The sequence below is a fragment of the Danio aesculapii genome, chromosome 21 (genome assembly GCF_903798145.1).
Source record: "Danio aesculapii chromosome 21, fDanAes4.1, whole genome shotgun sequence".
Classification (NCBI taxonomy): domain Eukaryota; kingdom Metazoa; phylum Chordata; class Actinopteri; order Cypriniformes; family Danionidae; genus Danio; species Danio aesculapii.
The window spans coordinates 23,318,081-23,345,473 of NC_079455.1; the positions used below are offsets into that span (position 1 = coordinate 23,318,081).

The following is a 27,393-nucleotide window of genomic DNA, read 5'->3' on the forward strand; positions in this document are numbered from 1 at the left end:
TCTAGAGGCAGGTTTAAATGCGCCGCCAGCCTGATACCTTGCTTCATTTGAAAGTTTGCAATACCCAATACTTTTATTAATATTACAAATCAGGATGTCAAACGAAAGGTAATGCATACAGTTTTATTTTCAGTAGAGCTGAACTATGAGATTTAGCATTGCTCATGTTTTCCTGTAATGTTGATTTCCCCTTTAACTTCTTAACGTTGATGCTAACTTTGGATTCTCCCTCCACTTTGGTGCAAGTTATTTTATAACTTCTGTAACACTTAGATTTTTGTTAGAAAGAAAGATCGGGCATAGTAATAAACGCATTTATTAAAATACGAGTTTAGATTAGCTGTACGTTGTTTGTGTAAGATGCTTTCTGGAATATACATTGAGTCGAATGTGCTGTTGGCGCGCGCCTGATGTCCTGTTTGGACGCGCGAGGATACATTTTTCCTCAAATCGTGAGTTTATATCAGCAAACATAGTTAAGCAAGTTACTTAAACATATTTAATACTTTCACTAGTTTATATATAATCAATTTTTAAGAAACGCAAGTTAATATGGGGCGCTATTTCTGGTATAACGTTGAAGATCCCTCGCAGCAAATGGCGGGCATCACTGGAATTGATCTGAGCCTTGCATTTTACAGTATTAGAAACAAGCAAACACAAGGTTAAAGCCGTCCGTGTATTCTTAAATATAACATGTTGTATTAGCGAGAAGTTAAGCAGATATTTATTTGCAGTTTGGTGTCTGCTTGACTTGTATATCTAACTTGTGTTTGGGCGCTGGATATTATTTCACATGGCTTAGTTTCTGCTGTTGCTTGGTACAATCTTTAAACAACAGGATTTGAGGTTTCTTAATGTTTCCTTGTTTCTGTAGGGTGTTTCAGGAGCTGAGTGAGAATTTGGAGGGGTCTCTGTGCAGGTCTCAGAGGACTAAGTTGAAAAAGCGTCCCTCATGCAGCGCGGGTCTGGACACTGAAAACACCCCGAACGAGCTCATCCAGCAGTGGTCACCGCCACACAAGAAGGCCCTGACTACTGCTAAAGGGAAGGAAAACGACGAAAACCAGTTTGTGCTCGCCAGACGGCCCAGAAAAAGAAGAGAATCATCAGGTTTGACAAATATAACTCTATAAATTTACTGTATCGTATTTGATTGATGTTTTCTTTAAATTATGTATTTATGTAACTACATTGTGAAATATGGGTTTAATAATGTTAAATAATGATTTGACATGACCAATACATTTTTCATCTGTAACATGTTATATTATGTAACACATACCATGGGAAAAATGTATGGTGTTCATTATAAAAATGAAAAGGTCAAACTAAGTGGGACACAATTTGATATATTTTTTAAATTTATTGCATATTTTGCCCGCACACCATAAAAATGATAGATACGTATACACTAATCATCATCTTACAACATATTTTTGGCAATATATTAACAAACAATATTCCAGTAGTTTATATAAATGTATTAATACACGCAATGGAGGAAAATGTTTTCAATTTTAAATATAATTTTCTGCATTTATTACAGTGATTTAAAATTCAACATACAAATTGGACTGATTAAACAAACTTTGATTGATTATTGTTATTTATTTATTTTTTTAAATAAAATGAGTTTGTGTGAAACTGCTAAAAAATAAATTGCAGATAGATATTTATTATGTAGACAAATTGTATGAAAATGTTGATCATTATTTTAATAATTGACTTTCTTACATAAGCATCCACCTTTAGTTAATGGAAAAAAAAATTCTGGTGCAAATTGTCGGTGCAGCACAATTTCCAAAATGTTTGACTAAAATAAACTGGTGTAGGCATTCTCTCTGACAGAAAAAAAGTCATTGTCATGACCTGAGCTATCCTCCATGTCTCTCAGCAAGCTTGTGTTGGGACAGTCTACCTGATGAGCTGCTGCTGGGAATCTTTTCTTGCCTCTCCCTGCAAGATCTTCTCAGGACGTCCAGGGTCTGCAAGCGCTGGCATCGTTTAGCGTGAGTTACCCAATAGCTTCTCTTACACTTGTTTAATCATGCTATTAAGATCCATCCATTTCATCATAATGCTAAATACAGGTGTAAACCGGGTGTCTACAACATTTTGATCTTGTCCGTAATTAACCACTTCTAAAGGTTGCAGAATGCATTACATTGGATTTCATTTGTATTGAGTGTCTTTTGGTGTCTACTGTATCTGCTTTTATCAAACTGTTTTCATTGTTTTTAATGTCATTTTTTAAATATAGATTATTTTTATCCAAGTTACTTTGTCACAAATATCTACTATATATACATTGACTTAACATTGGACCAAACTTTATGACCTCATAATTTCCCGCCAGACTGTCATATAGACTTAAGTTTGGGCTCATTTAACTCAGACTACCAATCTGCCAATCACTGATGACCTTTGAACTTACTAGCCACACTCTAGCAACCACTTACGGCACCCTAGCAACTGTCCCATTGACTTCCATTGTAAAAAAAAAAAATTGCCACTGACTTTACATTAGACATACAAACAACATACCAATTCATGCTAACAATATACCAATCCATACTAGAAACATACTAACAATATACCAATCATACAAGCAACATGCTAATTCATGCTAACAACATGCTAGTTTATACTAGAAACATGTTAGCGACATGCTAATTCATGCTAAAACCATGCTAACAACATGCTAATTTATGCTAGAAACTGGTAGCAACATGCTGATTCATTCTAGAACCATGGTAATTTATGTTAGCCGCTGCCTAGCAACACCTTTGTAACCACATAGAACACCTTAGGAACGATCTAGAACACTCTAGAAACTGCCTAGCAACGCCTTAGTAACCACTCAGATCACCCTAGCGACCACCTAGCAATATCTTAGCAACCACTCATAACACCCTTGCAACACTGCATGGACCTAGCAACCACTCAGAACACCTTAGCAACTGCCTAGCAACGCCTTAGCAACCACTCAGAACACCCTAGCAACACCTTAGTGACCACCTAGAGCACCCTAGCAACACCTTAGCAACCACTCAGAACAACCTAGCAACCACCTAGCAAGAAACATGCCAATCCAATAGGCAAACACGGGGTCATAGAGTACAATAGAAGTTTGACCTCTAATGACCTGTGAGAGAAATGCTGATGGTCAGTTGTGTGTTTGCAGGTTTGATGAGTCTCTGTGGCACAGTGTGGATTTGGTGGGAAAGGCTCAGCTGGATGCTGAGCTTGGTCAGGTTCTGTCAGCTGGAGTCCTGAGGCTGCGCTGTCCACACACCTGCATCGGCCAGCCCAGCTTTAAAAGCACACCGTGAGTAATAAACACTGCCTCAGATAAGTCATGTTGTGTGATGCCAGCTGTTTTTGCTGTTATGTTTGTAGTTCTAAGAATGATTTGAATTGCAGGAGTCTTCGTGTCCAGCATCTGGATTTCTCAAACTGTACAGTAGAGACGTCTGTTCTTGAAGATGTCCTGTCACGCTGCAAACATCTACAGAATCTCAGTCTGGAAGGATTGGTGCTCTCTGACAACATTGTTCAGTAAGTGATCATTTAAAGAGCCCCTATTATGGGTTTTTGAGAATGACCTTCCATGTAGTGTGTAACACAGCTCGAAGTGAAATATCCAGCTAAGGCTTAAATCTGAAAGTGCACCGTGTTTAAAACTATTGATTCATTTATAAGAGTCGACTCAGCTTCAAAAGAATCATTTTGATAACGAGTCTTTAGCTGTTTCGGCATGACATTGATACGAAACTTAAGCCCCACCCAATTGTTGCGCAAACCCGGGAAGATTGAAACCTGCGGCCCCGCCCACAAACACTGTAGCAGATCCCGGTTGAATCAAGTCATGAAAACGCTGTGCTCAGCTGGGTATTATTGGAAGTGTGAGGGAAAGTTAGTGTTATTTTCCCTACCTAAAGATAACCCTGAAGAGTCAGTGGTTGAGGTTTATTTTGTCGTTTTTGAATTTAGAATTTGCTTGTTTTGATACATTATTCTAAATATGTGGCTAAGAATGATGAGGCGAGTAAAAATCATTTTAATCCATTATCATTATAAACAAGCCTTGGTGTTTAGCCTTGGGTAAGTCTGATATTTCATTTATAAAAAAAAGTCTTAAATTTGACTTCATGGAACCTGAAAGAGTTGTTTTGAGACTTATTGCAGATGAAACTGAATGGATGTAAATGCATCTGGGTGTTGAGACCACATATTTAATTTCATATGTAAAAATTTAAATTTTAATGAACAATATCTAAATAAACATTATTTTGGATGTTTGTTTCATTTATATTTAGTTTCATTCTATTTTTGACCAGCGATTAGTTGTTAAATAATAAATTGCATTTTTAAAATTACATCAGATGGCAGCATTGTCAACAGACACATGTAATTTATGGAAAAAAAACAGCCAGTGTGATGATTAGTACACCAGTGAAGCATCCTGTAGCCTACATTTAAAATCTTTTGTATGCTGAATAAAATGTATAGCTTATGTTTTGCCGATGCTTTAGTCAAAGGTGCTTTCTGAAGCTGGATTTATACTTTCGCCTGGCGCCGCGTGGTGCACCTCCGCTGAATGCGTGCGCATCTCGCGAAATGGACCAGGCTTTTTATACTTGCCGCATTTGCCATTGTGATATTCTTTAAAACGACAGGGGGGCGGTCAAAAGAAACTGACCGTAAAGTCAGACAGATAAACAGAAGTAGGACGTTTCCGGAACTGTCATATCATTAATATTACTCACTATTTTTAAACTAATTATTTTTATTGTTTTATTAATTATTTTAATGATTATAAGGATTTTTATAGCCACTCAAGATTTTCTTAATCAAACTTTGATGCATCAATTGCTCGTTCATATCTTGGACAGTTTTACCTATTAAAGTTTATTAAAATATTAATGACAAGAGAACATGGGTTGCTCTACAAATATATATTTTTATTATGGCAAAAAAAAGCACACATACTAAAAAATACAGTTGTTTTTTTAGATTTAGCCCGCTCCACAATTCACACATTACTTTCTGGCTAGTTTTTGTTCTATACTTGTGCTAAAAAAGCAACAATGGTGCAACATTCCTGACCATTATCATCAATAAAGCTTACAAAATCAGGTGTCAGTATACTGTAAACCGATAGATTTAAATATTCCTTTCCTGTTACCAAAGCAATAATTTGTTCCTTCATTATAGTTTTGTAACTATTAAATTTGTTTTTAATTCAAAATTGTAACATGAGTGTAAAAGCTATGACTGGTGGAAAAACATATTCTGTAATTGTGTATGGGTCTTTTGCCATGGCCTCTTGGCTTTAACAAGCTTATCCCTCAAGTTTTTCCAAACCTTTTAACAAAAACTTTCCTCCTTTTCCACTGCTGTTGCAATTTCTAGCCAAGAATTATTGGTCATCTGGTTATCCCTATGATCACGAATCATAAAAATTGTCTGTACAGTCGTACCGTTTCAGTGTTTCATAATCAACTCAAATCATACGCGGCGCCGCGCGCACTGTTCGCTCGAGTCTCAAAAAAATAAAATCATGCGCTCCACTCCGCCGGCCGAAATCATGTCACGCGCACCCAAAGCGAACCTCCGCAAACTCCGTGATGACGTCACATTCGAACTAGCGGACGCGTCGAGTATAAACCAGGCTTGATGCTTTAGTCAACGTAAATGAAATTTGTTTTGGTTAAGTGTGCATATAATGCAGGATTTGAAGATCACAATTATATTTGTTTCTGACACATTTGTGTTGCCAAATCAGATCCTATCAGATAACATGCATGATGTGACCAGGTGTAAACAGGCCCTAAAACAGATGTCTCAAACACAATTTACCTGGGGGCCACTGAAGGTTGGGGGTCACTGAGTCTGGGTGAGGCTGGGCCACTTCAGGTTTTCCACGCTAAATTGATTATATTATTTATTATTCATTTCTAATTTGTTTATTTTTTCATCTTATTTTGTGTAAAAAAATAAAAATTAAAAGATTTGAGAAGATTGGATTTTTTTTTACACAAAATAAGATGGAAAAAATAAACAAATTAGAAATTTAAATAAATCAATCAGTAATTATTAAATAAATAAGTAGTAGTAGTAGTAGTAGTAATTAGATTTACTGTTATCCGCTGTGCTGTTGTTACAGGAAAAAAGCAACACTGCGTTGTCATTTCTTTTGACTACTTTTACATCATATAGGAATATATGTAATGTTCATTGTGTGAGACAATGCAGGTTGCGTGATGCAAATGACCCACAAATAACAGTGCGACCCTATAATTGGTCCGGGTTACCGGGGCTTCTACTGCCGATGAACAGGTGTCGATATGTGACTGCAGACGACATTAGGCTGCATTGAGTTCATTACTTTTCTTTTTTCCCCGCTGTGCACGCATCTCTTTGATTTCTTTTGTCATAGAGAGAGAAAGAGAGCTCACATTAACTCTCTTAAGTGCCATTTCAGTTCACTTCCAAGTGAAAAATAGTTATGAAATGACTCCCTCTGTCTAATCTTCAAGAGCCCACAGTTACCTCATCCGTCATGTTCTGTTGCTGACCTGACTCGCGTTGCTTCTGCCTCCCACTATCTTGATGCAGGGACGCTGTTCCAGCTTCTCAAGATCTCTTTTGATCAGGCTCATTATCAGATTTTCTCGTGGCTTTAAAAAAAGGAAAATAAGCTTGATTGCCTCTTTGCTATTTTGAAAATACAGATATTATTTAGGTAGGCCACAGTGGCCACTGTGCCATTATTTATTTTCACTGCGTGCGAAACGATCACCAACCAATGAGCGTGAATGTAAATGTAAGAAAGATGATGGGTTAAAAATATTGTTCAGGACCAATAGTTAAACGTGACTTTTGCTTTAATTTTGCGCGTGCACAATCAGCCTTTTATATACATTTATATACCACTCATTTATATACATTTATCTACGTGTAATGTTCCCAGGGCAGCAACTTAAAAAAAAGTTGAAAAAAAAAGTTTTTTGAAGTGTTGTGAATGAAGCGAGTGCCCAACAGAAACAAGGCAGCCAGTCAGGCACGGGAGAAAACACTCCATGGCAATGCTGCTGTAACTTTCACTCATTAAGAAATGTTTGTCTGCCTGCATCAAGCTCAGCCGATGTCCCGCCCCCGAGAGCCATATACCTCACCGTGATTGGTAGGTTCGTTCGGCTTCGCATACAACACTATAAAGTGCCATACGTATCAAATTCGTGGGCCGCACTGACATTAATCTTTCAAATTAAGGCGGGGGCCACAAACGATCATCCCACGGGCCACGAGTTTAAGACCCCTGCCCTAAAAGCTTTGCGAATTTAGAATGTCTGCTTAGCCATTGCTTTTATTTTCTGTTTGTGGGCATGTAGACATGACATTTCATAAGGTGTGATTTGTATTTCGATTAAACTTGTATTTTGCTTTCTTGCAGTTCTCTTGCTCAAAATCCTGAGATTGTCCGGCTGAATTTATGTGGCTGTTCTGGCTTCTCTCCTGAATCTCTGACTGAGATGCTGACAACTTGCACTCGGTAAGATTAACGGGTGAAAACATTTGAAAATGTTTTAAAGATGATTTTTTAAAGATCTTATGGTTGGAAAATCTTTAATAAAAATACAGTAAAAACACGAGTTGTGAATTTTCGCATACCTCCTGATCAAATTTCTTTTCAGAGGGTAACATTATAAATGCATTATTTCTTAACTTATTTTCTTTGAGTATAGGCTACACAATCTTTGCACATATGTCATTAGGAATAAAAGCACTTGCATCTAATGTTTTAGTTTTCAAATATGAGATTAATATAGACAGATTCAAAAGATCTGGGTACTTCAGTAGCAATAAAGCCAAATGTTAGTAATGTGTATAGTAAGCATCTTAATACAGACAATTTAAATGGCATTGTTTGCCTCATGCATATAAGTAAAATGCATAACCTTCTGTTTTTCATCCCAGAATTGAAGAAATGAACGTGTCGTGGTGCGACTTCAATAATCTCCATATTCAGGCCATTGCCAGCAACATTCCCTCAAGCGTCGCTCAGCTGAACATCAGTGGTTACAGACAAAACCTCACAATGGAAGGTGATGAAAGCGTGGAGCTTCAGCTTGATGCAAATTTCTTTTCAAGCATAACATAACTTGTGCATTTCTGTGTTCCAGATGTCAAAGCTATAGTAAAAAGATGTCCGAACATCACAGACCTAGATTTAAGGTGAGTTCTTGATTTGGATTTCAGACCAGAGACCTGAACTGCAGGAGTTTACTTGAGTGATGTTTTCTCTCATTACAGTGACAGCGTGCTTGTGACAACAGACAGTTTTCCGGTCCTGCAGCAGCTTTCCTCACTCAGACATCTGGGACTGAGCCGCTGTTATCAGATCCACCCAGCTTCTCTCATGTAAGAAATGTTCGATTCAGAAATGCAAATATTGTCAAATGTCTGTAAATAAGGGCGTAGCGCTAGACATTAAAATGTTCAGCACTGGTCCTTCAATTCTCAACAAATACAGTGTTGTTTTAAAGAGAGATTTCATACTAAAATGAAAATTCTTTCATCATTTTCTCATCCTCCACTTGTTCCAAACCTGTTTGTTTCTTTCGTCTGTTGAACACAAAGGAATACTGAAGAAAAAAAAGCCATTGACCTCCATATTATTTCCTACTATGGATTTCAATGCCTGCTCATTTCCAGCAGCCTTCAGGATATCTTGTTTTGTGTTCAACTGAAGAAAGAAATGTATATAAGTTTAGAAACTCTTAAAGGTGAATAAATGAGGAAATTTTCATTTTTGGGTGAACTATCGCTTTAACCACTGCATGGATAAAGCTTGCCTTGAAACTCCTAGTTTTATATATCCATCTTAATTGATCAATATTGGTTGAACAGTTATAAAAGACTTTGTAAACTATTGTATTTAAACATATTTAGATTTGAAACCTTTTTTATATTTAAATTGAGTCTAAAAATAAACTTTATCACAATATTGTTGGTTTATTATAGCAAGATAATCTCATTCGGATATGGTGGTTTAGGTCACATTTGTTAATTGTTGCCTTTTAATGTGCAAGTAAGTAGGGCTTCTTATTTAGTTAGAGCATTACCTGTAATTTGTCTAATTGAATTAATTAACAGAGCCACATATAGTTCACTAAGCCACTTTTTAAGAGAACATTGGACTGGATTGTTATGCTGTTTATTGTTAACTTAATTTAATATGCCAATATGCAGTGCTGTTATTAGAATCTTGCTTATTTTTGTTTGCCACCTAAATGTATCAATCATCTTAACAGCTATAGGCCTGTCACAATAATCAGTATATCATGCATTACTTGGAGATGACCTCAATTTTTGCCCTTGCAATATATATTTACAAATTCACAAATAATGTTAAAGCCATTTTACAATGACATTTCCATTCTACCCCACTGGTTTAGAATTTTATAAGTTTATAATTAGACATTTACCTAATAGGATATTTAATGGTGTATATATAACAGGACATTTACCTTTTTAAACATCAGATTATGGAAACTAAATAACCTTAAGAATGATAAGAATTTTAATGTGTTTGTTCCATTTGCATCCTGTTTATGTTCCTGTTATATAATTATAAAATCAGTGGCATAAAATAGTCTCAAAATGACAATAACATCGCTTATCGCAACAATTTCTGTGACAATATATCACACAACAACAATTCCTTATCATGATAGGCCTAACCAGCTATGCATTAGGATATTGAGCCAGTTAAAGGAACACTCTACACTTTTTTTTCCAGATTTAGGCTCATTTTACAACTCTCCTGCAGTTAAACCGTTCTTACAGGTTTTGAATTCGTTCAGCAGATCACCGGGTCTGGCAGGGGCACTTTTAGCTTAGCTTAGCATAGATAATTGAATTGGATTAGACCATAAACATCTCGCTCAAATTTTAAAATGGTTTCAATAATTTCAATAATAAAAGCCGTTTAAAGCTTGACTTTCCTGTAGTTACATGGACCGATGCAAAATGAAACGGATCTGTTTTCAAAGTCAATATGGCTTGGAAATATTTTCTAGTTCAGGTGTAATAATCAAGGAGCTTTGCTGCTTTAGCATGTCCACCATGACTGCTACATGCACTAGACTAGTGACTGTTAGTAGATAACTTGACTGACCGTATCTTGCACAGGACGAGTCATTGTGTGCTCTCATTATCAGTCTCAAGGCAACAGTCTGAAACAGCCAATCTAAATCACCATATGTGACCCTGGAGCACCAATCCAGTGGTTTTATATTGGATGGCTATATTTTTGACAATAGCCAAAAAATGGACTATGGGTCAATTTTCCTATTATGCCAAAAATCATTAGAATATTAAGTAGAGATCATGCTTGAATACATTTTAATTTCCTACTGTAAATATATTCAACAATAATTTATATTGTTCGTAATGTCTCTTGTGAAACACTTAATTTCGATGAATTTTAAAGGTAATTTCTTAGTATTTATTTTTAATAAAACCCATTTCACTCCGATTCCATATTTTCAAATAGTGGTACCATGGCCAAATATCGTCCAATCCTAACATACATCAATAGAAAGCTTATTGATTCGTTAAAAGAATTGGCCTTTTTTGTGGTCCAGGGTGTCATGTAAAAGTTTAAACACTGACATTTTGTTTAATCAGACATTCTGATGATATTCATCCTAGTTCCACCCCTATTGCGTATAAATCCTCTCTAGAAGCGAACACTAAATATCCTTTTGTTTTTCCCTATCCAGCGACTTTGAAAAGTTTCTGAATCTGCAGACCCTAGAGGTGTTCGGGCTCATTCAGGACAGTTACCTGCCCATTCTCTGTAAAAGCCTGCAACACATCCAGATCAACACACAGCCATTCTCCACAGTGGCGCGTCCCACCTCATCCTCACGGAAAGACCGCACACTGTGGGGAATGCACTGCAGACTCCTCTACAAACATTAATGCTTTTAATCCAGCATCATTACAAGGGAAACCAAACTGTGTTGTCTTTTAATAATAGTCCAGATCTCTCTTATTGTGCCCAATTATCTGTGATTTTAATGAAACGTCTCAAACATCACTGTTAATTCCTGTCGTTTTATATTGTGAATGTGACAATTGTGTTGAAGATCCTGACAATCTTGAATCGAATGGTGTTCTTGTGATTATAGCAAAATAAGGGATGAAGAGAGAACAAGATTGGTAGATGTTTGCTACAGATAATTTTGAAATCCAGAATGTTTCCGGTTTTACTCTAGGATTATCAAAGGACTAGTTTAGTATTAAGAAAAAGGTTTTTATACTGTTCCTGAATTGAGTTCTGTGAGAGCATTACAGCAACTGTTTCATAGCAGAGAAAATATAGTGAAACGCTTCCATTTCTCTGACCACTTTTAATATTGAGAAAACTTGAATTTTTGTACAACATGGTTGTATTTTTATGAGCTGTTTACATCATCTGAATTGTAAATAAATGTATTGCTTTTTATTTAAAATCTATTTCAGTGTTAGATTCATCGCATTGTGGTCTGTTAACACTTCAGATGTCACAATTTGTTACTCTCCGACATCTATAAATGTTGTGGTAGATTGCATAATGCAGACCCTTTTGAAAAGCACCAATGTTTTACAAAATTGTGCCATATTGTGAGCCTCTTTTGTAGTATACTTTGACCTGACGGAGCAGAGTTTGACTCCAATTCAAACTCTAGTCTCAGAAATAAAATGTTTTTAAATAATTTCAGTAACGTTCATTTCTACACCAACAAAATACTTCAGTCACTTTATTTTGATGGTCCGTTTTAAGTGGCTAATTTTCATTAGATTATTAGTAGACTGTTTGGGTTAGCGCAAGTTGACATGTGCTTGCAAAGATTCTTATAGTCAATTAAATGTCTTGACGGAGCAGTGTCAGCAGATATTAAGCAGACAGTCTACTAATACTCAAACGAACCATTACCAATACTTCTGTGCATGTTTGGCACAAAAGTGTAATAAACCATCTTGAGCTGCTGAAAACTGAATTCAAAAGGTTTACAAAAAGCCACAATACAAATAATTGGGTATTTCTGGCCTGTTTGAATACACCTATCGCAGATATGGTGGCAATCTAATAATGGTGTATCTAGGAAAGATGTGTATTTCTCAATGCTGTAAGCACAGAGTTTGGAAGTGTGATTTTTTATGTACACTTCATACGCAAACTCTGACCTCGCTGTTCATCTCAAAGTCTGGCTTTGATGACAGTTCGTTCCTCAATAAATATATTCAAGCTTGTCGAGCAGCAGTTTGGTGTCTCACAGGATTTAATCAAGAATGACAGTTCGCAGCAGGTCCTCCTCGTTTAAGCTGATTGTAGCAATGGCACCATCGTTAAACTCGAAGGACGTCCCGCCGTCTACTACCATGCAGGCATCCCAGCATCTCGAGCGAATGCAAACCCTGTCCAAAACAAGCATTCGTATTAGCATTATTAAAAGTCTTTGTAATCATATTTCGTATAACCATGTAAAATAAGGATTAGCATTCACATTTATTAAATGTGGCATTAATCAACAACTATTTGACCCAAAGCCAAATTTTGAAAATGTTATGATTATACCGTTCACTGCAAATACAAAAATACAACTTGAAATGCCAAAAAGGTTTTTAAACTTGCTGGAAATGTTCAAATAGAAATGGGGGTTAGACGATTACGCTTTTTCAGTTTTGACCAATAAGATGCTAAAGAAAACTTTAGTTTAATATCTTAGCGATGTATATATTATTATTATAGCCATCTTTTCTCTGTGAAAGGTATATCAGCGGTTTAAACTTACAAGGCTTTAAAATGTGTTTAGCTGACAATTATCAACTGCACTGTTACATAAGCATGCTAGACATGATGATCAAAACCAATTAGATGTCCAAGACACAAGCTGTTAAGGGGGTGGAAAAAATAGCTCATTTGCATTTAAAGAGACAGAAGTTTTGCTTTATAAAAATTGGTGTAACAAATGACCTGTAGAGTATTTTAAGCTGAAACTTAGGCCCTGTTTACACTGCCAGGTAAATGCGATCCAATCCCGATTTTTTTTGCTCGTGTGACAGATCGAATCTGTTCTATGACCGTGTAAACATGAAAAAAATGCATGCATTCGGATAGTCAGAGATCGGTTTCAGGCCTCCTTCATATGTGGAAAAATATCAGATATAAATCGGATATGTTACAATGCGACTATCTTGTAAACACGCCGATCGGATTTATTGAGGCATTCTATTTTGTACGTCATTAAACTTAGAACAATGTGGTGGTACTTCGCGGTTTAATGACATAGAGGGAAGAGTGTGTGGAGACGCTGACGCGGTAAACAACAACAGAGGAGGAAATGGGTCAGTCGCCACAATTTGCTCCCACCAGACCTGAGATCTCTTGTATCCACAAATTCCTCTGAATGGTGGAGGACAGCATATAAATCATAAGCGCAAGCTGTGATGATGGCCCTTTCCCTCAAAATCATTTGAAATTTGAATTTCACAAAGCTAAAAGCAAGACAACTTTCATCATGGCTATAGTGTGGCGAAGATGCTAGAACCCGCCTTTACGCATACATGACATCGTAAATTGTATAGCAAGTGTAAACACATGAATCGGATATGGGTCACAATTAAAAAAAACGTGTAAACGGATGGGCAAAAAATCTGATATACTCTAGACAACAAATCAGAATTGGGCATCAAGACTTGACTGTGTAAACGGGGCCGTAGAAACATTCTGGGGACACCCTAGATCTTCGAAAAACAAAGGAAAAAAAACATAATGGGCCCCATATAAACAGCGTAACAAGTATAATAATAGAAGAAATGTGATATAAAGAAGATCGAAATTGCTTAAATGTTCACATCTGGTGTAAACGTGACAGAGCTGTAAAGATGGTAATTTTTAAAAACTTACTTTTTGGCAAAGCCTCTTTGTCGGCTGTTGGAAAATACTCTGTTGACTATTGGCTCCCTCACGCTGAAGAACAGTTTGTCCTCCTCTGGGCTGAAGATTAGAGACTCGTTGTACGTTTCTGTTACTAAACGCACACAAAAAAAAGAAAAGAGATGATAAATCATACAAACAACTGTGTATGGGGGATTCTAGAATTGCGGGTACGTTTTGCATCTGTTATTTTTAGTATTTTACAATTAAATACATTTACAACCCTCTATTATTAAACAGTTGTGAATAATAACAAATTATATCAAGTTCTCTCTAAAAATAACGCTTGTGTGTGTACTTCGGAACTTTTTGTCTTGAAAATATGAACTACTATACCTGTATTTGACTATCTCCGCCTCCCGAATCATACATTCAGCTTTAATTATCCTTAAATAATGAAGTATAATTTTCATCTTTTTTGTGCGTTTACATTTTGAAGTTATATAAACAACTGCAGGAGACATTTGATTTTTGTATTATTAAATTTTAGAATCAGAATCAGTTTTATTGCCAAGTGTGCTTCACACACACAAGGAATTTGTTTTGACTACAGAAGCTTCCAGTGTACATAAAGTGACAAGTGACAACACAAAATAAATAGTAATAAAACAAAAAAAATGTGTCAATATTATCTGTCCCTACATGACAATCTTCAGAGCATGTAACTTGTTCAAAGTGATTTCATTTCCTCTGATGAAAAAACTTAGCAAGGCATTGGAGATATGCCATTATTATTCTTTTATTCATTTGTGCAAAATGTTTAACTGTCAACTCTGTTACTGTGACATTTCAGTGAATCTCTCGTTCACTTTTTAGAAGCAATAATATAATGAAAATACATAGAAACAGTTTTTAGATGTGATATGTGGCTTGAGATTAGCATCTTGAGCTAAAGTACAAAATGGTGGAAAATGTCACCTCTGTCACGATCACCTCTGGCAATGGCTCAACATCACGTTAACAATGGTAACATCAAGGTAAACAACAATTAGTAACACAATCAAACGTTCACATCGAATCATTTTGCATTATTTTACATTAAAACATATCTGGTTTGAGGTTAGCATCTTAAGCTAAAGAACAAAATGGTGGAAAATGTCTCATCTGTTACGATCACCCCTGTCAATGGCATAAAAAGTTTAACATTTAGTTAAACAACAGTTAGTACCAGAATCAAATGTTCACTTGGATGATTATTGAATCATATTGCATTATTCTACATTAAAATATATCTGGTTTGAGGTTAGCATCTTGAGCTACAGTACAAAATGGTGGACATTGTCACCTCTGTTTTGATCACCTCTGTCAGTGGTTTAAAAATTTCAACAACAGTTAGTAACAGAATCAAATGTTATTTTACATTAAAATATCTGGTTTGACGTTAGCATCTTGAGCTGAAGTACAGAATATCACCTCTGTCAGTGGTTTAAAACGTTTACTATTAAGTTAAACAAAAATTAGTAACAATCAAATGTTCACACTGAAACATTTTGCATGATTTTACATTAAAACATATCTGGTTAGAGTTAAGCATCTTGAGCTGAAGTACAAAATGGTGGACAATGTTTCAATCCCCTCTGTCAGTGGTTTAAAATGTTTAACGTTAAGTTAAACAACAGTTAGTAACAATCAAAAGTCCATTTGGATGACGTTGAATCATTTTGTTCTCGATCACATTCAGTCATTTTGCATTAATTTACATTTACATGGAGTCAGCTTACTGCGAATTAGAAACTTGTACAATCTTGAAATGTACCCACAATTCTGTACTGAGTCAAATGTATGTATAATATGTAAGTAATAGAGAACTAACCACTCTCAACGAACTCCCGGTTTAGAGGCACCTCCAAACCCGTCTTTGTTTTACCTAAAATAAAGATACAGTGCTGTCAAATTTCATGTCATTTATGTACTTGTAATTTCGTCATCTTAGAATTATAAGGTTGTATCTAACATTTTTGTCAAATTGAGTTATTCACATATTCTTATTAAACAACATTTTAAAACTTTTTATTTAAAAAAACCAAAAAGATTTCATCTATAAAGTCGAACTCTAGCTTGGCTCTATAAGGTTTTTTCTGTGAGCCAATCAGCATTTTGAATGCACGCACGAGGACCAATCAGAATCATCTTTCTTTGTTTTTTCACCGGTTGACTGCAGGAAAGACAGAAAGAAAACACAAAATCAGAGTCGACTACATAATGCCGCACCACACAAAATTGAGAAGAAACCTGAATCTAAAAAGATATGTGTCTATAAGCTACGTTTCCATCCACCTATTTTTAGGTGCATAAAAAACGGTTGATGGAAACGCCAAGATGCGCATAAATTTTGAAAATATGCTTAAAAACCGTATGCATATAACTGAGTAGAATAAACTTTTTATTTGATGAGAAAAGAGGCGCATAAACTGCGATGGAAACACCTTTATCGAACAAATTCCAGTATGTGTATTAAAAAAGTCATGTGATTTTGCAATGAGATTATGTGATGATAAAAATGTGTGTGAATGAAAAAAACAGCAGGCTGAGCACACTGTAAAACATCTGAAATGTCATTCTAAAACGCCTTAACCATCTTAGTATTAGTGTTATTATATTAGTAATGACCTCCAGAATCAAGCGCCTGTGCTCCGCATCTCACATCTTCAAACGCCACAGCGCATTCAATGTGAGTCAGGATTGCCTTTTGAGGCACAAGTAATTTATTAAATGTAGAAAAGATTCAGGCAGCTTCTCTTATCGCAGCAAATTCCATTTTTACTTTCGATATTTGGCGCCAGTTAATAAGGAAGCGACGATTTTGTTCGTTTTGACTCGCTGGATGGAAACACATCTTTTATGCAATATTCCAGTTTTGCACAAAGTTTATTCGCATTTTTGAATTGGAAACGTAGCTCATGTGATGACTTAGAAGCATTTTTTTAAAATAATTATTTTTTAGGGGTTTTCACCTTTTATTGACAGGACAGTGGAGATTAACAGACAGGAAAGTATGGGAAGCAGAGAGAGGGGAAGGATCGGCAAAGGACCTCGAGCCTCGAATTGAACTTGGGTCGCCGCGAGCACCTGAGTGTTATATGTCGACGCACTAACCACTAGGCTATTGGCACCAACAAAGCATTTTTTTTAACACAGATGAAATGTTACATTTTACATTGTTGAAAAGTTATTTTAAAAATGTATATATTAAACATGAAATTTTTATTTGTGTATATATAGTCAGGGAAACAAATTTCAGTGTTTGTTAAACAACTCATTTGCTTATTATCAGAAGTTCTTCTAAAGTCTTTAAATTTGATATTAAGCCTTGAAGGGCAAATACCTAAATTAGGGGATTGAATTCAATAAATTTAATTCAATAATTCATATAAAAGCATATAATTCAATAAAAATGACCAAATTAATTACATAAAATTAACATCTGCACTGGACAAAATATTTAGCACAGCCTTGCATGCTTAATTCGAACAAGAGAAAATATTCACCTTAAAACATTAAATAAATGTTATAAAAAGCAAAAAACTGAACTGTCAAACATCAACATATTCTTACAATACCAATTTATACATTTGATTAAATCAATAAGCTGACATTGTATTTTTTTTGAAAAGTAATGCTTCAATTTATGATCTGCCAGATAGAACCTTAAAATTCCAAGCGGAAAATAACTGTTTAGTATTAGGAGCTTCTATCTGCATTTGCCCTGTTTGTTTTACCCCAACTTGCAAATTTAAGAGAATTTAGATAATGTACATTTAGAGTCAATTTAGGGTCTCATGTCATGTTAATGTATGAAAGAGAACTGGTACACACATATTGTTTGCTATATGGAAAGCAAAAACTTTGAAGCACAATATCTCAAAATCATTTAGAACGCAGATAAAACCTTATAATTCCAAGATGACAATTTGTATTTTTGAGTTTCTAACCTATTCTGAGCACATCCTCCACTGCCTGCTCCACCAGCTTATTAATATTGTAAGACCTGGATGAAAGAAACACAAATGATCTGACAACTCAGACTTCATATTGAGAAGATCAGCCAAGCGACGCTTCAGCTTACCAGGCTTTGGATCCAGTTCCAGTGCAAATGCTGAGGCCTGAGCTCTTCTGCTTCTCCCACGGCCCGTCGTCGATGGAGATTTCATAGTATGAAGCCCTATGAAGCGAGAGGGTAAGATGGGGTTTGAAGGATTTATACTTCAACCTGTGGCAGACAGAAATCCACAAGTAAGGGCAGATGGGGGATGCATGGAGTGAGGAGGAGATGAGAGTGCTGATGAGAGCGATGGTTGGAGGAAGAGTGTAAAAGCACACACAAAAGTGGACAGGCATGGATGGTATTACCTGGAGGACAGAGACTCGCCGATGAAGATCTCATTGAGCCCACGGACTGGCAGTAAATGAGGCGTTTCGGGACTGTTGTGGGTCGTGCCTGATACAAAAACAATAACAGTAGTGTGATTTCTGTGCTGTTTCGCAAGATAGCAATCAGAGTGTTGTATACTTTAAAGGTAAATCGAAACATTCTTTAACTTTAAAGGGCACCTATGATGAAAATCAACTTTTGGAAGCTGTTTGGACAGAACTGTGTGCAGGTATAGTGTGTCCACAGTCAAATTGGAGGGATAGAAACACAATTAGTCTCTTTATTAAAATTTCCTGATGTTAAAATAGGACCCAAATCCCAGTGAGTTTGAAGGCCACCGCAACGGGACAGGAGTGTGGCTTTCCCCGCTCATCAAATGGATTAACAGGTGCCATGTCTCCATAATAACATGTGTACACTTGTCCACAGAACATTGTTTTTGCAAATAAACAAATTAAAATATTTGTTACAACTTTCTGCGATTTTTTTTTTATACGTTTAAAACATTTTTAAAACAGAGCATGTTTGTAATAAAAACGATAAAATTGCTATGTAATACTTAACCGCCATGATCCCCACAGCCACATGGTGTCAGTGACTCACTTCAGAAACCTTATTTCAGTGACCTTATTTCAGCGACATCCTTGTCTGTTTCTATCACTGACGGCTGTTTATCTGACGTAACGCATGATGAACGGTGGACGGAAAGAAGCAGCTCATTTGCATTTAAAGCCACAGACTACAAAAACTACTTTTTTGTACTACATTGTCATCAAACCCAAAATGTGCAGATTCTCCATTATATAATAATAAATCTGATGGGTATTTTGAGCTGAAACTTTACAGACACATTCTGGAAACACCAAAGTCTCATCTTACATCTTGTAAAAGGGGAAAAATAGGTGCACTTTAAAACCTTAAAAAAAAACCTTGGCTGAGAAAATAACTATAGGATAAATAAAAAAATAGTACAAGTAGATGCATTAACCTTGGCAGCCCTAAAATACAAAAAAATAAAAATAATAAAAACTAAATGGGAATAAAAACATAATCATAAATAGTGTATCCTCATAACTAAGGCCAGACAGAATCTGCTGACATTTTTGCTATTCTGAGAATTTTGTAAAAAAAAAAATTTAATTAAATTAAAAAAAAAAAAAAAAAAAAAAAAAAAAAATGGTAAATTTATGGGTAATTATTTTAGGAGTATCGTAACTAAAAACGTAATATATGAAATGAAAAAAATACATTTTTAACTTTCATTCCATGTTTACAATGCAAATCCAATTAGATCCACTTATTTGGTAAACAAAGAAAGTATCTTGCATAATATCCACTAAAAGACAGAAAATATGACTTTAAACTGTATTGTACATAAATCTTATCAACATTTTAATATTATTATATCCTAATAATATTAGTGAAATAATATAAATAAATATAATAACTGAATAAATATAAATTTACACACATTTACTTAAGTAAATACATAGACTTAATGATAGGCTTAAAATCTGTGGATTTCTGCACGCGCAGATTCTGTGTGGGCCTACTCATAACCTTACTGGGTGAACATCACAAAGAAAGATAAAAGTTATATTTCAAAACATAATACTAATAATAATATAAAAAATTATAATAATGATGATGATGATAAAATAAACTGCAAAATGTCACAATTTCATTAAGTACATTTACGGATAAAATTAAGCACAATTCAACCAAAAACTGCATTACATGAAAACTCCCTTATCACTGCAACATGATATTGAAAATATTGTATCTATATTTACTAATTTTAACATCTCATTCATTAGTTATTTTCTTTATTTAATTAGTATAAAAATGTATAATTTTATTTATATGGTCTATTTTCTGCAACAGAACACATTTTATTTACAAAAGCTTCACTATTTTATTATGTTACTTCCCATTGCATTATTTTATTCAAATATAATATTTTACATTTTCCCACATTAAAAACATTTTGTTCGTAAAATATTTCATTACTGCATCTCTGAGTTATATTTAAAATTTTCAGCAATAATTAATCATATTTCCTTTGCAAAACCTCTCATTACTGCATTATTTTAACAATAAAATGCTTTATTTCCTGCAATAATTAAGCCAATTTCCTTTGCAAAATGTGTGTAATTACTGCATTATTTCAACAGGAATGTTTTGTGTTTTCCGCATATTAATTAAAGCATCAATATCACCCTATTAAGTATCTGTGTAAAAAGAGATTCTTCAAAATATCCTTCATTGGTGTTCAGAATAACAAAGAAATTTACCTAGCACCGGAACAACCAGAGCAGAGTAAACGATGACAGAATTTTCATTTTTTGATTGAACTATCTTTATGTCTCTCAACATCTCCTTATTACATTAACCAAAAATACTAAAAAACAGTGTACAAAATCCTCAAAAAAGCTTCTCTTTTGCAGTGAAATATAAGCTGGACATTTCTATCTGGTATTTGTGATGTTTTGTGAGGGTGTGTGTTGGTCTCATACTGCTCTGGGTGTCTGTGGTGATGCGGTGGGCTTTGCTGTGCTGTTGGAGACTCAGCTGCAGCTCATGAAGGTCCACTGGAGTAGGGTTGATGCCGGTGCCCTCCAGATACATGCGGATACGCTGACGCCACTGCCACCTAGAGGAGATAGTCACTTTTTAAAAAAAAGAGAAGGGGAAAACATAGAGGGAGTAGATCAAGGAAAATAAAAGAGAAAACAATAAAAACATAATACAGCTTTAATTTGGGTTTCATTGATTAGGATGTGTTCTGTTGAATTTCATATTTACCAGAGAGCAAACATAATGACTACCATACACTTTATCTTGACTTACAGAAGACCCAATAATATATTTTTTATCATTAATTTATTTTAGGAATATTTAGAACCTGAATTAGATGATTAAATGACTATATTTAATAATCACATTGTAGCTTTGTGTTTTCAGACATCTTTTTATTCATTTCAGACAAAACAGGAGCAAAGTTACCCTTAAAAAAGGTAAGGATTTCAATATTAGGTGGAATAACCCTTATTTTCTATCATAATGCATTTTAAAAAGTTGTTATTATGACCAACTCTCAATTTCAGGAAATTTGAGGAAAAAATTCTAAAATTATTTTTTTTTACATACTCAAACACATACCTAGCAAAACTGAAAATTCTCACTATTTAAATGATCTCTTAATAAATAAATAAATAAATAAATAAATAAATATATATATATATATATAGATATAGATATATATATATATTTATATATATTTATTTATTTATTTATTTATTTATTTATTTATTTATTAAGAGATCATTTAAATAGTGAGAATTTTCAGTTTTGCTAGGTATGTGTTTGAGTATGTAAAAAAAAAAAATTTTTGAATTTTTTCCTATATATATATAGGAATCTTGTTATAACATTTGCTTTGAATTCTATATAAAATAATGTAATTGTATTTTTTTTGCTAATACATACATATATAAATAAATAGGCACATGGATACATATCTGGTGCATAATTTATTAATAGTTATTAGCTAGTAGCATCAGCAATCCCATAAGGTAAATGTATCTCAAACTTATTAACAGGACATACACTTATATTAACATTTCTGTGAACTAGCACTTCACACCAGACGGCATTTAGTAAAGAACATTTGCAAGAGGTGTGCAGGAAAACAACTGCAAATAGGATTACACTGCAAATTGGATTACTGTGGACAATAAGCAACAGTAAATAAGCAGCACTCACCTGAAATCTCCCTTTCTGAGTTTCTGCAAGGCCTCAGAAAAGGCATGTGTGTAGCGGACAGGCAAACATAGGTGACCCTCTGACCTTCACACATAAAACACACAGGTACATTACATATTCATAGAAAAAATTAAGAAACACACAGTCATTACTAGAAGCTGGATTTTATTACCTCTCTGGGTCTGTGTTGACACCCAATACAGGTTTGCTCTTATCATACACTTTACTAGCAACCAGCAGCATGGTGCCATCACCTATGAAATAAAGCAGTCTGTTAGAAATACTTAAAGATACAGTGGAGTTCAAAATCAGAGCTCACTGCTTTGTCTAATCTAAAGTTATCCTAATGTAAGAAAAGGAGTCGTTTTTAAAGGTGTATTTTATGAGTTACATATATTCTGAAGCACAATGCTAACTCTTAATGAGCTAATGCAAATGTTGAAATGCTTGAGCTTTATTCAACGGTGTTCATCTGCCTGCAATTCTCATGCAGGACAATTCGCCCCATCACACAGCAAAATAGCTAAAGCAGTTCATTGAAGCTGAGAACACTGAAAGAACAAAATGGCAGCCCAGAGTCCTGATCTAAACCTGATAAAACTCTTTTGAAAATCCTTGGTGACTAGTAACGTCCTGTCAGATACTAATGATGTCAGAAACTAGTGTTACGGCCGTAGTCGTATATGGGTTGTATTTTTCCTCCCGTTTTTGCTCTCCCCCTCCATGCCTGTCTTCTGTTAGGTCCACCTTCGTGACAGCTGATTGGTCAGAAGACTGGTCCATCATTATTGGGCGACAGGTGCAGTCATATAAAAGGATGCCAGGCAGAGCGGAGGGGAGGCGCATTTTTGCTTTGATCTCATTTTTGTGTTTTTTTCTGACATGACTGTTTAACTTTCGTTTGGGTTAAATTATATTGCACCACTTTGAGAATACTCTGATTTTTGTCCATTTTTATTTTGTTGTTTGTTACTTTGATGGCCCAACTCTTTCTAGTCATATTGAGCTAAACCTAAAAAAATATAAAGTTCTTTCTTTTCTCAGAGTAAGATGGATAGGGAAGATGTCGTATGACTTACTTCTTGCAAACACGTAAGAAATTTATTGTTGGACACCAGGTAAGAGGTCAACGCCATCTTTTGTTTTTTATTTAGTCTACAGTTGTGTATAGGGAAGAATACGGCGCAAGCGCTGAAGACTTTTCTTTTATTTGCGACAAAAGCCGCTAAAGGCCACTTCCGCCAAAAATGAGATAATGACATTGAGTGAACGCTTTAGGCACGTAGTACACGTTCAACAAATAGATTTGCTCCAATTCATCTAGATTCCAGAGTCAACTCATTCAGAAATAACAGTTTGTATGCAAAAGCCGTTAAACGCCTCTTTCCTTTGACAGCAAAAGCCCCCATATCCCGAGAACAAATCAGAAGGCGCGAATCGAATGATATGTTTTCAATGTAGCAGCGCACTAATACACCGGCTTTATGAGGAGAGCGTTTTATTCCGCTTCTGATTTCAAATGAAAACATGCCTTACCTCAAAACTTTGTGCATTATAAGGAAAAAGAAAACACAATTTACAGTTGGAAATGTAGCATGCATTCATAACGTTTGTTTGCGCAGCGACACTGCTTTGAATGAGTCCGATTTACTATACATTAAACAGCAACAGTGTCACAAAAGACAGAATTAAGATGGGCGATGCCTTTTTTTTTATCCCACATGGATGCTACAAGGATAAACAAGAGACGAAAAAGAGACCCAGACCTTGAGTATGGTGAGAATGAATGAATAACAGCTTCTAAAATTGTCTGAGAGACATCCCCTTGTTGACCAGTAGGCCCACCTTGTGATTTATCTGCTAATGTAAACTATTTTTTAAAAGATAAATATAATGTACAAAATTATACATTTATATTAGCCTACTTCATATTACCTTTACATCTGATAAGCTTTTGATATTAATAGACAATGCACAGATATTGATGTTTCACAATGTTTTAAGCTACAATATCTGAATCTACCAAGCTTAGTTTACAATGTTTACATTGCTCTACTTGCATTAAATCTAAATCCTAAATATCAGAAATGACAACAGATTGTTAAGATGCAATTAATGTCAGTTTTAATGTTATTGATTAATGCATTTACTTGACAGATTTCATTCATTCATTTCCTTCTGCTTTTTCCCTGGTTTACCACAGCGAAATGAACCGCCACTTACTTGACAGATGTATTTTTAATTTTAGGTGGTTTGTGTAATGTGTTTTATGTTTGGAAAAATAATTTCTAATTGCATCTTTAGTGATTTTTCAACTAAATATACTGTCTTCTCCCAATGGTGGATTTAGAGGTTTTTGCAATAAAAGCAGACATGGATTTAGCTGGTTTTGACGCAAAAGAAAATCTAATTTGTTAAAAAACCAAAAGAATTGTCTAAAGTGACATTTATGGAAAAAAAGTTATTTTATTTACTAGATAATAACATTTTCATTACATATAAAATGAAACATCTGATCCTAATTATAGGAGCCTGATAGAAAATTCTCATTTACAAGAAAAGAGGTCTGATGGATTTAGAGGGTTTCGCATCTGAACTTTTTATATATGAGGTTGAAACACTAGTGATGTCAGTGTCATTTAAAGAACTTTGTATGTTATATTTTTACAATTTGTATACTTTCTACTTATTTCTCACTGCTGTAACCTTCACCAAATTTTAGCTGTGTTACAATTGCTGTTCTCTAATTTTGACCACTGTATTCTCCATACAATTAAGAGTTATTAAAGCGCTTATATATGCATACATACAAGGAGTGAAAAGTAAATTAACATTATACAGTCAAGCCTGAAATCATTCATGCCTCAGGGATATGAATAATTTCAGGCTTGACTGTATATAAGAATAGAGCCACAACTAAAAAAAAAAATTAACAATGAAGATTATGAGATTTCTCAAAAAACAAGTGTTCATAATCACTCTGTAATCTTGATTTCCACTGTACATCTATTAAGTCCTGTAAATACCATCTTTCAAATTTAAACTGTTATAATATTAAACATAAAAAAGCAAGCTTTACCTCCAGCAGAGATGATGGCATCGGCCCATCGTACAGTCTCCTCGTCATACTCTCCTCTTTTCACAACACGCACCTCAATCCCCTGTTTCCTACAAAGAATTAAAGTCTTGACAATGCTGGAAAATTATGCTAAATACTGTCAGAATTGAGATTTAAGGGTTTCGTCTTACTGTAGACTCTCCACAATATGTCCAACATTGAAGGTATGTATATTGTGCCTCTCCAGAAGCCCACTGTAACTTGATCCTTTTAGAGCAAGCTGTGATGGCAAGCAGAAGACAGAATTTTATAAGCTGTGTATTGATTCTTACAAATATAATCACTGGTAAATATAAACATCATCTTTTTGCAGATGTTAGAGCCGTTTTCAATTATGCTGCGGGTATCGTTTGTAGTACTTGAAGGGATTGTTAAATACTTGAAGGGATAGTTCACTTAAAAATGAAAAATTCCTATTAATTTAATCACCTACCAGTGGAAATTTCCAGCATGTTTAAAAACCTTTTTGGCATTTCAAGTTGTGCTTTTCTGGACACCCAAAGCACTTTACACATTTTGGGGGGTATCTCCTCATCCACCACCAGTGTGCAGCATCCACCTGGATGACACGACGGCAGCCATTTTGCGTCAGACCGCACACCACACAAAGGAGACAGACTGATGAAGCCAATTATGATAAGGGGATGGATTAACAGAGGCCAGAGGGCAAATTTGGCCAGGATGCCAGGGTTAAATCCCTACTCTTTTTCTAAGGACATCCTGGGATTTTTAACGACCTCAGTTTAACATCTCATCTGAAAGACAGCGCTCACGGAGCAGTATAGAGTCCCTAAAAATATACTGGGGCGTTAAGACCCAAACAGACCACAGGTTAAGTGCCTCATGCTGGCCTCACTACCACTTCCGGCAGCAACCTAGTTTTCCCATGTGGTCTCCTATCCAGGTACTGACCAGGCGCTGTTGCAGAGAGCTAGCTGTTAGCTACAATCATCAAGTAAAAAAAATATGGAAAAGCAGAATAATGTTGATGATTAAAAGCTCTCTTTAACCATTGAGAGTTTGTCGACAAAATTAAAAGTCCCACTGCAAATGTTCAACTTTTGAAACCCAAATAGTTTAGAAACTGATGAGAGTGAGTAAATGTTGAGAGAATTTTCATTTTTTGAGTGAGCTGTCCCTTTAAAAGCACTGTAACAGATTAAAGGGTGCTGAATGAGATCTGATGGGATAAACAGGTTTATTCACCTCTCGATTAGTATCTGCTTACCAGCTGTTTGAGGTCCTCCTCCGACAGTCCTGCATAGCGATATCTCTGCTGCTCGAACTCATATCGTGTGGTTTTAGTCACAACAGCCACTTTCGCAGGTCTGAAGGCGCGTTCAGCTTGCGAAGTAACTTTACACACGGCGGTCTGATGAAAACACACACGACTGCAATAATAGCTGCCAGAGAAACCCGCAAATACTGCATTTCCACAGGAGAGAGATTTCCTTACAGCTCGGGAGAGCATTATACTACCGGGAAATAGTTGAAAACCATAGAAATGTAACTATAACCATTCAGGAATTTGACGCCCCCTTCTGTTCAAGACAGAAAGACCACCAGTCAAAACTACTCGTTCATTATTATAGGTTTGAAAATGCTGGAAGTGCTTTTCTAAGTCAATAAAAGCTATGTAAACTGCACTAACACACAATGTTTATCTGTAAGGATGTAAGTTGGTGTAACCAGCAGGATTCAGTGACTGGCAGATCACCTGCTAACAATGTAAAGAAAGCAGCTAATCTTACTTTCTAAACAATCGACTAGAGCAGCTATGAACGTGATGGATCTGACTAGAAGGATGTTATTAGCCGGACAGAAGGTCACATTTGCTGAAGGTTTCGTGCACGATGTCCTCTCAGAGTATGTGAACTGCTAGCTGATTAACAGAGCTGTCAGTTGTAGCATGTCAAACTGGCCACCAACTTAACCTGTCCGAGCGCAGTGGGTGATCACATTCCCGTCTATCTATCTGCTCTCGGACATTTGAACGACCGGAGCCCGAGTCTCATAAACGATCTACTGAAACCTGACGTGTGCAGACTGGTTAATACAGCACTTCAAATCACAAACTTCAAGCTAATAAAAACATCAGATCCCACACTCGTACACGCCGCCATCTTTAAAGCACGTAGC

At 35.5% G+C, this 27,393-nt stretch overlaps 2 protein-coding genes across 3 annotated transcripts; one reads left to right on the forward strand and one right to left on the reverse strand.

Annotated features, from left to right (window-relative positions):
- On the forward strand, window positions 1-11,531 carry skp2 (S-phase kinase-associated protein 2, E3 ubiquitin protein ligase). Its single transcript, XM_056445942.1, has 10 exons — window positions 1-108; window positions 878-1,113; window positions 1,898-2,012; window positions 3,188-3,331; window positions 3,427-3,561; window positions 7,463-7,561; window positions 7,987-8,114; window positions 8,193-8,244; window positions 8,323-8,430; window positions 10,797-11,531. The coding sequence occupies exons 1-10, from the start codon at window positions 95-97 to the stop codon at window positions 10,996-10,998; spliced, it is 1,233 nt and encodes a 410-aa protein (XP_056301917.1). The 5' UTR covers window positions 1-94; the 3' UTR covers window positions 10,999-11,531.
- On the reverse strand, window positions 11,410-27,393 carry nadk2 (NAD kinase 2, mitochondrial). Of its 2 annotated transcripts, none has more exons than XM_056445941.1 (12): window positions 26,483-27,393; window positions 25,386-25,474; window positions 25,216-25,304; window positions 22,309-22,390; window positions 22,137-22,220; window positions 20,888-21,024; window positions 18,350-18,437; window positions 18,066-18,161; window positions 17,932-17,987; window positions 15,813-15,866; window positions 13,970-14,093; window positions 11,410-12,477 (listed from the first exon to the last, which is right to left on the reverse strand). In XM_056445941.1, the coding sequence occupies exons 1-12, from the start codon at window positions 26,723-26,725 to the stop codon at window positions 12,342-12,344; spliced, it is 1,278 nt and encodes a 425-aa protein (XP_056301916.1). In that variant the 5' UTR covers window positions 26,726-27,393; the 3' UTR covers window positions 11,410-12,341. The 2 variants fall into 2 exon arrangements, with proteins under 2 accessions (XP_056301916.1, XP_056301915.1); XM_056445940.1 differs by having other exon boundaries at window positions 18,066-18,209.

Coding starts and splice junctions, on each gene's coding strand:
- skp2 (XM_056445942.1), top strand. Junction 1,114..1,897: donor AAAAAGAAGAGAATCATCAG/GTTTGACAAATA, acceptor CATGTCTCTCAG/CAAGCTTGTGTTGGGACAGT. Junction 3,332..3,426: donor CCCAGCTTTAAAAGCACACC/GTGAGTAATAAA, acceptor TTTGAATTGCAG/GAGTCTTCGTGTCCAGCATC.
- nadk2 (XM_056445940.1), bottom strand. CDS start 26,725: ATGCTCTCCCGAGCTGTAAGGAAATCTCTCTCCTGTGGAAATGCAGTA. Junction 22,391..25,215: donor TGCCATCATCTCTGCTGGAG/GTAAAGCTTGCT, acceptor TTTATTTCATAG/GTGATGGCACCATGCTGCTG. Junction 21,025..22,136: donor CTCAGAAAGGGAGATTTCAG/GTGAGTGCTGCT, acceptor TATCTCCTCTAG/GTGGCAGTGGCGTCAGCGTA.